Source organism: Taurulus bubalis (assembly GCF_910589615.1).
Source record: "Taurulus bubalis genome assembly, chromosome: 21".
In the NCBI taxonomy this organism is placed as follows: Eukaryota; Metazoa; Chordata; class Actinopteri; order Perciformes; family Cottidae; genus Taurulus; species Taurulus bubalis.
In genome coordinates, this window is record NC_136609.1 from 12,575,972 (window position 1) to 12,586,821 (window position 10,850).

The 10,850-nt window shown below is 47.1% G+C and overlaps 1 protein-coding gene across 2 annotated transcripts in view; it reads right to left on the reverse strand.

The window, feature by feature from the left end:
- Positions 1-1,076: 1,076 nt before the first annotated feature.
- rcan1b (regulator of calcineurin 1b) overlaps positions 1,077-10,850 on the reverse strand; it is a 16,595-nt gene continuing 6,821 nt past the window's right edge. The window contains exons 1-4 of one of the 2 annotated variants that reach the window (XM_079236600.1): positions 4,058-4,348; positions 2,775-2,948; positions 2,167-2,326; positions 1,077-1,966 (exon numbers count right to left, since the gene is read on the reverse strand). In XM_079236600.1, the coding sequence (XP_079092726.1) occupies positions 1,779-1,966; positions 2,167-2,326; positions 2,775-2,948; positions 4,058-4,144 (609 nt within the window). In that variant the 5' untranslated portion in view covers positions 4,145-4,348 and the 3' untranslated portion in view covers positions 1,077-1,778. Of the gene's footprint in view, positions 1,967-2,166; positions 2,327-2,774; positions 2,949-4,057; positions 4,349-10,850 lie in introns of those variants that run through there. The other variant, XM_079236599.1, reaches the window with a different exon arrangement.

Consider the following 10,850-nt stretch of genomic DNA (forward strand, 5'->3'; position numbering starts at 1 on the left):
AGCGACCTCCTCCTCTTCCTCATTCAAACAAGTATTAACAAAAATAAAATACAAGATACATAAATATGGTGAACACATTGACACTTGCCACGATACTGTAATGTTCCTGATATGGAAAACGTAATACATATATATTTATATATTCATTTACTTCCACAGGAACAGCATGTCCAACCCTTTTCTCCTCACGTCTCAAGCGTGTCAGTGTGAAATAGGTGGATGGAGTTGCCACGACACACAGGAAGTCCTCTCAGACATTAAAGTGCACAAACCACAAAAAGACGTGTGAACTTTGACCTTTATTGAACGCTGAATCCATAATGGCGATGAAGTGGAGTCGCAGGCTGAGGCCGGAGCGGCGGTGGGCGGAGCTCTTCAGGGCTTCATCCCGTCACCCTGAAGGAACGCTGCACCCAACCACCAACAACTAGAGCTCACAGCTACGCTACGCTACGCTACGCTACGCTACGGGAAGCAGTGAAGACCTGTGAGAGCGGAACAGAGCAGAAGAGCTGATGACCAAACACACGGCCGGCATGAAGACCACACACTGCTTTACAAAAGGGAACTGAAAGAAAGCCTCCGGTGTGAGGCAGGCCCTGAACGCAGCACCAGAGGATGCTGAAGAGGCAGGGCCCTGAACGCAGCACCAGAGGATGCTGAAGAGGCAGGGCCCTGAACGCAGCACCAGAGAAACGAGCAGGTTCACACACATCCTGACCAGTGGATCCACGACTTTAAACCAAATGTCACGACAAACATTTAGTGAAGTCTGGGTGTAAACAGTAAAAAGTGAGTAAATGTAGTATTTAAACTAACAATGAGAACACAAAGCATACAGTAAACCTTAAATGACTCAAATGAATGAGACAATAGTTTGATTAAAAGAACTTTTGGGATTTTATTTTTTCAAGGACTTTTCCAGGTCTGGAAATAACCATTTTAAAAGTCCATGACTTTTCCAGGTTTTCCATGACCTGGACCTGAAGGGCTGCCTGTGTGTGTGTGTGTGTGTGTGTGTGTGTGTGTGTGCATGTGTGTGTAAGAAAAGGCCTCGTAATGAAGTGGTATTCAATGTGATAGCGACAGCTGTTAGCTAAACTACAAGCGCAGACCAGCAGAAGGATCAGCCACCAGTCAGACTCACCGTGATGTCATCACGCAGCGAGGCGAGCTTCAGCTAAACGGCCGTGACATCACGGCGCGGGGGAGAGGGGGCGGGGCTCTTCAGCCTCACGCTGACTGACACATGCAGCAGTTATGACATCTACTCTGATCTAGAGAAGCATCGTCTGTGCTTCCGTCTCACAGACGACACACACGACTAGTCACAATGGTGCTGCATTCAGGTCCTGTGGGAAGAACAGACATCCAAATCACTTTATTGCATTGGTACAGACTTTATTTGCAGCGGACCGACTTCATCTCACAACACACAGACATGGTCATGGCTTCATGGTTGTAGTTTAGTACCAGCAGACCGACATCCAGCGGAGTCTCGTCCTCGCAGTGGAGCGCGACGAGCAAAACACGAGAAGACATTATTTCCTACGTTTCAACACTAATATTTCAGTTCCGTCTCAGACGCGTCACATTCATCTGATGGCTAAACTCAATGCTGCTTTTCCAATCTCCCGTGTTTCCCACAGGACATGAACGCAGCACTGGCCGTCCTGGTGAAACGTGGCCTGCGGGGCAGGCGGCGACCTCGGGCGTCTCCAGAGTCCTCAAACCTTCAAAGCTCCGAGAGCGACGCGCTCTCGACCGGTCGCCTTCGCTCACTGCTCCGCTCCGGGCGTGTAGTCGGGGCGACGCGTCTGGACGATCTTCTGCCGCGGGGGGCGGGGCTTTTCGTCTTGGTCGCTGTCGTCGGGGGCGGAGCTGTCGCCGCCGCGCTCGTCGTCGCAGACGTGGACGACCACGCTGGGGGTGGTGGGGGTGGCGGTCTGGAGCTCGTACTTGTCTCCTGGAATCACACAAAGAGCCGCGTTCACACACATTCTGACCAATGCTTTTCCATGACTTTGGGGATTCTGTAAAAAAAAAAAAAATTCAAGGACTTTTCCAGGACTGGAAATAACCATTTTAAAATTCCATGACTCTTCCAGGTTTTCCATGAGCGCAAGAACCCCGCATGAGGTCACGATGGGAGGAGTCACGAAGTACCTGGGCCGAGCTTGGAGATGGCACACAGCAGGTCGTAGTTGATGACCGGCCGGGCGTCCAGAGACTGGGACCAGCCCACTGGAGGGGAGGCGGGGGGCGAGATCAGGAACTGCTTGTCTGGCTTGGGCGGCTCCAGGCGAGGACTCCCTATGTGGACCGACTGCAGACACGAGGCCGTTAGTCACACGCTCCAGAACATGGAGCCCCAAAGAGATCAATGAGAATACAGAATAGCTAACGTCACATCTCCGGCAGCAGCACCCTGTCGTTGGTGAACTACAGCGGCTGCTCGGGCTAACAGAAGCTAACAGAAGCTAGCGGCTAATTCAGCAGCAGTTTGCTGAGAGAAGCTGGAAGCGTTGTGATTGGCTGAACGAGGAGGAGGCGGTGAAAAGCCCACTTCTTACAAATAAAACATGCATTCATGAACTGAAAACAGAGTAGGGGCATTTAAAGAAAATGCTTGATAAATATGTGCAAGATGAAATAACATTTCATGATAAAGTAATCAATCGTTTCACTCAATACTAGGGTTCATTTATGAATGAATGCCGAGTCTTCTGATGCAGTAACCTTACATGAGTCTCTTAGACCAATGCAATGACTACCTGGGCGAAGTAGAGTCTCATCTCTTTGCCGTGGAAGTCGGTCTTGTGGAGGCGGAGTCTGGCCTCGGCTGCAGCCAGAGCATCACTGAAACTGATCCTCACCCGCCGGAAGGACTTGAAGTACTGGAACTGCACCTCCGGGTCGAAAGAACGGAACAAGGCCTCGAAACTGGTCTGAAAGAGAAGAGAGAGGTGAGGAGGTTCAGCTGCTTCATCTAAACCCACTGAAGGCCGAGTCGGAGGAATGAACACAGATACGAGACTAGCAGTAGAAACATAGCCTCATATCTCTCTCTCTCTCTCTCTCACACACACACACACACACACACACACACACACACACACAGCTTTGTTACGACCCGTCTCACCACAACACTGAACAGGATGTGACAGAACATTCAGGGGAGCGTCACACTCAGAGTCCAGACAGGGAACGCACAGGAAGTGAGCGGGCGGCCTGCATGGGCCTCGTATGAAGATGGACTCTTACTGGACAAAGAGAAGCCTAAAAATCTGTGGAACGCTTTGACTTAATTTGGAGGCGGAGCCTGAGCTGTAGTGACCGAGGCCCCGCCCACAACCCCCTGAGCCGAACAGCAGCCGAGCATTTCTTTGTGTTTGCTTCATGAGCTATACTGCAGCCTGCCACCAGGGGGTGCTTCAACATACCAGGATGTAGAGGCGGCACTTTCCCAATGTACGGGATGGTATGATTCAGTACTCAAAGAAAACTGCTGCATTCTAGACCTCTTAGTGTGAAAACCGGAGCCTACATTTCCCACAATGCAATCCAGCAGCCCTGTTCAATGCTCTACATTTGTAGTCTCAAAGGCCGAGCCCAGATAACCCTGATGACATCACCACGACCTCATGATGGCAGAGCCACAGATACAGCTCCTCAAACTGTCTGTGGTGTGCCGTTTATATACAAATACTGTGACGTCTTCTCTTGCACACATATCTTGTACACATATCTTGTACACATATCTTGTATACATATCTTGCACACATATCTTGTACACATATCTTGTACACATATCTTGTATACATATCTTGTACACATATCTTGTACACATATCTTGTATACATATCTTGTACACATATCTTGTATACATATCTTGTACACATATCTTGTATACATATCTTATACACATATCTTGTACACATATCCTGTGACGTTGGTTCACACTGAGGCCCCTCAAGAGAACGCTCTCTTGCAGACTGAAGTCATGAGCAGTAAAGGGGAGGGGCTTCAGGCCAAAGGAAGCGGCTGGAGCTCTTACCTGTGCCTCGGGACGGTTGAACACTTCCTGGTTGGTCACCGAGGCGACCAGGCAGAAGCGGTTACACTTGGTGGTCTTGATGTGCATGGCGGGCGATCCGGGGAGCCGAAACCTCTTCCACCTGATACCGGAGGTCAGGGCGCAACGGGGCGCCGAGACGGTCTTCAGCGGGGGCGAGGATGAAGAGGATGAAGAGGAAGGGGGAGGTCGGTGGAGCGTTGCCTTCCCCAGGGTGACGGGTGAGGAGGAAGCTGGTCCGTGTCCTCTTACTCCTGGATCTTCTTCTCCACACTGAACCGGCCCACACTGTTAGAGGTCCTCCACATCTACAGCCTCCTATCAGCAGGTGGTCCGGTCCTCTACAGCCTCCTATCAGCAGGTGGTCCGGTCCTCTACAGCCTCCTATCAGCAGGTGGTCCGGTCCTCTACAGCCTCCTATCAGCAGGTGGTCCGGTCCTCTACAGCCTCCTATCAGCAGGTGGTCCGGTCTCCTCCAGCACAAGGTGCACACCTCCTAGTCGTCTCAGCTGACTGACGGAATCTTCCAGAGATTTGGGTGTGGAGCAGAACATGTCATTGGGCTCTCTCTCTCTCTCTCTCTCTCTCTCTCTCTCTCTCTCCACCGCTGCTTAAATGAGCTCCTACCAGCCGATGACGCATTACCCACAATCCCCTCCCTCTCCTCAACCTGGCCTCGCTCATTCGTCTGCTCACGGCGAGCCAATGGTCTGCGGAGGAGGGAGGGTACTTCCTCTTTCTGCTGCTTCTGCCCATCCCTCCACTGACAGATACTAGCCAATGCTGACTAGTCACACAGAAAGGAGGGCAGTGTGTGTGTGTGTGTGTGTGTGTGTGTGTGTGTGTGTGTGTGTGTGTGTGGAGAGACACACTGGAAAATAATGACATCACCGCTGAGCTAACTGACGCATTAATCTGCTTGCTGTTGCCGTTGTTGAATGGAAAATACAATGAGCCTCTCAACACTTGATTTTACTCACATACCAAAGACTCATCAGCCTCCCGTCATATGAGAGAGAGAGAGAAAGACAGAGAGAGAGAGAGATAGGGAGGGAGAGAGAGAGGAAGAGAGAGAGAGAGAGAGGGGAAGAGAGAGGGGGAGGGAGGGAGAGAGATGACTGGTAGAAAGAATGCAGGATGGGGGGATGAAAAGCAAGAGGAGGTAGAGAGGTGGTGCTCATGGAAAGTATGCAGTTTGATAACATGCTTTTATGAGGTATTAATAGCAGAGAGCTTCAAGTGGAGGGGAAGTGTGTGTGTGTGTGTGTGTGTGTGTGTGTGTGTGTGTGTGTGTGTGTGTGCAGCAGTGGGAAAAACAAGAGCAGGCTGTGCACTCTGAGTACTTAAACACTTGTGGGTTGGGGGGACGAGGAGACAGAACACTTGTTCCATCTGGATCAGGAAGAGCTTCCTGTAGGCCGGCTACCAGCGGACATTAATATGCAATAAGATATCATCTCATTCCAAAGCAGTCACATGCTGCACGAAGTACTGCGTTTCAACATCGTCTGGTCTTTTAATACACATTCAAGGATCAAAAGAAGTGCTTGTTCCTCTCTAGAGGTTAGCAACACAGTAACACACTGGACTTTACTCGTCATGGTTTGGGCTCACAGACATAAGGAATAACAGCAATAACCCATTATGTTTGTTTTGCTCTCGTCCCAGAAGGAGAAGCTCAGGAGACGTGGAGGTTCCCTCCCAGTAGAGAACACTGACACCGAGCTGCTGGACACACAACCTGACACACAACCTGACACACAACACAGACACACAACCTGACACACAACACAGACACACAACACAGACACACAACACAGACACACAACACAGACACACAACCTGACACACAACACAGACACACAACACAGACACACAACACAGACACACAACACAGACACACAACCTGACACACAACACAGACACACAACCTGACACACAACACAGACACACAACACAGACACACAACACAGACACACAACACAGACACACAACACAGACACACAACACAGACACACAACACAGACACACAACCTGACACACAACACAGACACACAACACAGACACACAACACAGACACACAACACAGACACACAACACAGACACACAACACAGACACACAACACAGACACACAACCTGACACACAACACAGACACACAACCTGACACACAACTCAGACACACAACCTGACACACAACACAGACACACAACCTGACACACAACTCAGACACACAACACAGACACACAACACAGACACACAACCTGACACACAACACAGACACACAACCTGACACACAACTCAGACACACAACCTGACACACAACACAGACACACAACCTGACACACAACTCAGACACACAACACAGACACACAACCTGACACAAGGAGGCTGAGCTCTGGTGGGAATGAGTCCTTCACTAACTCTGAGACCAACATGTCCGAGGCTCACTGAGTGCAGGTGGTAATGCAGCTCACATGATTAATAGCACTGCCCTGTGAGCGAGTGAGTGAGTGAGTGAGTGAGTGAGTGAGTGAGTGAGTTGGAAAATAAAGTGTTGTAATGCTGCCGAGCCTCCCGACAGTGAAGCCGATGCTCTCATGTAAGTGTTGTTTGTTGATGTTAAACATTACCGTGTGTGTGTGTGTGTGTGTGTGTGTGTGTGTGTGTGTGTGTGTGTGTGTGTGTGTGTGTTAATCATCTCCAGACCCGCCCCGCTGTGGCCGCTATGTGTGCACAGCCCTGTATTTTTTCCATCTCTATGTTTTTGTTTCATCTGCCCATTTTTTCCATTCCCTCAGTAGACAGAGAGGACACACACACACACACACACACACACACACACACACACACACACACACACACACACACACACACACACACACACACACACACACACACACACACACACAGTATTTTAGTAATCAGGTAATAAGTGTTCAACATGATTGATCGCCATGGTGACGGAGCATATTCCTGTTTGATGAGAGCCCTCCCTCTCCTCCTGCTGCTGGGATACTTTTCACATCTGATCCCTAAAAGAGTTATTAAAGAAAGCCGTAGTGCCGTAATAAAGACTCACTTGATAAAGTTGCCGTAATAAAGACTCACTTGATAAAGTTGCCGTAATAAAGACTCACTTGATAAAGTTGCCGTAATAAAGACTCACTTGATAAAGTTGCCGTAATAAAGACTCACTTGATAAAGTTGCCGTAATAAAGACTCACTTGATAAAGTTGCCGTAATAAAGACACACTTGATAAAGTTGCCGTAATAAAGACTCACTTGATAAAGTTGCCGTAATAAAGACTCACTTGATAAAGTTGCCGTAATAAAGACTCACTTGATAAAGTTGCCGTAATAAAGACTCACTTGATAAAGTTGCCGTAATAAAGACTCACTTGATAAAGTTGCCGTAATAAAGACTCACTTGATAAAGTTGCCGTAATAAAGACTCACATACAGAACACAAAGCATACAGTAAACCTTAAATGACTCAAATGAATGAGACAATAGTTTGATTAAAAGAATAAACATTTATATAGATGCTGTATGTATGCCTGCTTATATTCTGAGTCTTTCTTTTAGAAGCGTATTCATTATTTCAAACTCAGCGTAAATGAACGTCATGAACACATGAATAAAACACATTTCCTTGAACACATGAATAGAACACATTTACATGACTTTTACTAAACTTTGGGATTGGAAAGAACCATTTTAAAACTCCATGACTGTTCCAGGTTCCATGTGATAATCTGCAGATAAATGCTTCTTAGTCTTAACTTTCAGCACCCGTCTGTCAGTGCTTCAACTCATGGAAACAGACTAAAGACTGGATTCCAGCTCCTTCAGGTCACATGACCCCCTCAGGTCACATGACCCCTGAAGCTCCGTCCTGTGACTCGGGCCCTTTTCAGCCAAACCGTAGTAAGTAAGGGAAGCTCATGCATCACAATGATGGGACCAGGATTAGGGTGTGATGGTCTGGCCACCTTGAAGCTGCTCCTCACAGGACAGGAAGTCTGGAGGCAGCTTCCTGTCCGGTGCCGAGGACACAGTGATGAGACGGAAGCTCAAGTCTCCAGATCACAGAAGACAAAGACCGTTCTTGTAAAGCCCAGCAGGTCTTTATTTCCTGAGTAAAACATTCAGGATACCTTCAGTGTTAGCATTGCATAGCCATGCTAACAATAGGTAACAGTGCTAGCATAGCATAGCCATGCTAACACTAGGTAATAATGCACTTGAGGAGCTCCAGACCCTCTAAACCTGAACATGAAGACGCCATGACACCATTGATGAGGCTCTATGAAGCACAGCTGGATAGCTGTCGGAGCCTGGTGATGGAACTATACGATTGGTCAGTCTGGATTAGAGGGCGGGACTTAGCAAAGGGTCATTGTATTGTATGTAGTGTGCAGTATAATGTGCTATAATGCATCCAGAGAACCACTGGATAAGATCCATGAATTAAGTTGCATGATGCAACCACTTACTTGCAGTATCTGAGACACATTTAGATCCCTCATTTGAAAATACAGAACTAGCGGTTGACGGATATACACTGTTCAGGAATGACCGGAACAGATATGGGGGAGGCGTGGCTTTTTATGTCCAGAATAACATTCCAGTAAAAGAACGAAGTGATTTAATGATGTGTGACATTGAGGCACTGTGGCTACAAGTTCATCTGCCACAAACTAAACCGATACTTGTGGGTTGCTGCTATAGGCCGCCTAGTGCGGACATGGCATACTTAGATTCTATCTGCGAAATGTTGGATAATTCTAGTGATGATAACCGTGAAGTGTTTTTTGTGGGTGATTTAAATATCGATTGGTTATCTAACTGTCCGTTAAAGAAGAAGCTTCTTGCAGTAGCCAGTGCTTGTAACCTAACGCAAACTAAACTATTACATTACCAACAAGAACTAGTACAAATAAGAATGGGCTAAAATCATCTAAATGCAATGATCACTTCTTCACTAATACCCCTGAGTGTCAGTAGTTGTTGGTTTCAGCGATCACAACTTTATAGCACTAATGCCACGTTCACACCAAAACAGTTGCCAATTTTCGCAACGCCACTTCGCCTATATCGCGCCGCAGGTGAAAAATTCGCTCTATGTGGTTAATCCGTTTTATCGCAACCATCGCTGGGGAAAAGGGGGCGGGGCTTATCTGTGTCTTGAAAGCATTTACTATTTCCGCCATTCAGCATTGAAATAACCACTAGTTCTGCTTTATACTTGTTGAGGAAGTCCCACACTCGTCGGGACATCAACCGCCCGTGTCTGGGTTCATAACATTATCCGTAGTCGCACACAGCTCCTCCTCCAGGACGAGTGTCTGAATAATGAAGCCGCTTCCAGCGCTCCTTCAGGACCAGCAGCTTCATTCAGTAACGGCGGTGATGCCGGGCGGAGCTTCTCAACGCTGATTGGCTTTCGCAACTCCGCGTCATGAGAATTATTCGCTGGAGTTGAAATATTTGAACGCCAGCGAAAAAGCGGAAAAGCGGAGTTGCGAATATTCGCAACGCCATTTCGCTTCTATCGCGACGCCCGGCGAAAAATCCGCTTTTTCGCAACCTAACGCGGCTGTGCATTGACTTAACATGAAATCTGGACGCGCGAATATTGAACACGGCATTAGAAGGAAAACTAAACTCCTGAAAGCAGCCTGTAGGATTACACACAAAAGGTCATACAAACACTTCCAAGAGGAATCTTTCATGGAGGATGTAAAGAATGCAAACTGGTCAATAGTGTGTCAAGAGGAGGTCCCTGTTTTGGCCCTAAGCATATTCATAAAAATTATTATTGAATATTGCTGATAAACATGCACCATTCAAAAAAAAAAACTGTAAAGGCAAAATGTGCCCCATGGGTCAGTAGTGATTTAAAAATACTTGGTGCAACGGAACGAGGCAAAAATAGAGGCTGAAACATCTGGTAGGAAAACGTACTGCAAATTAAGAAATCATGTAACTGAACTGAGGGAAAACGAGAGAGTATTACCAGAGTAAAATTGACGACTCAAAGAACGATGGAAAAAAACTCTGGAGAATTATGAATGATATTATGGGTAGGTCCTCACATCAATCAATGCCTAACATAATAAATAATGGTACTTTCCTCACAAGACCAGTAGAGATTGCCAATTACTTCAATAACTACTTCATGAGTAAAGTTGATAATCTCAGAAAGAACTTGTCACCCACTGATGGCTCCTCCTCATGCACACTAATCGAGAATTATATGATGAAGGATACAAACTGCCATTTTGATTTTGTGCAGGTTACTTCCCCTGACATGGAGAGAATGCTGTTGTCTCTGCCTGCTGATAAAACGGCTGGTATTGATCATCTCGATGGTAAACTGTTGTGATTTGCCTCTGTTTACGTATCTATTCCAATATGTCACATCTTCACCAAGTGCTTAATGTACGGCGTATGCCCAAAGGTCTGGAAAGTGGCGAAGGTGATTCCTATACCAAAGGACAAGCAATCAGCCTTCACATGTGTAAATAGTCGTCCAATTAGTATACTCCCCATTTTGAGCAAATTGTTGGAGAAAATAGTTTTCAAACAAATACAGGATTATTTTATTGTGAATAACCTCATTGCTAGCTCCCAGCATGCATCCAGACCGAATCACTCAACAGCAACTGCCCTTGCCCAGCTAACTGATGACTGGCTGATACAGATGGACAATAAGAACATGGGCGGCACAGTCTTGCTGGACTTTAGTGCTGCATTTGATGTTATTGACC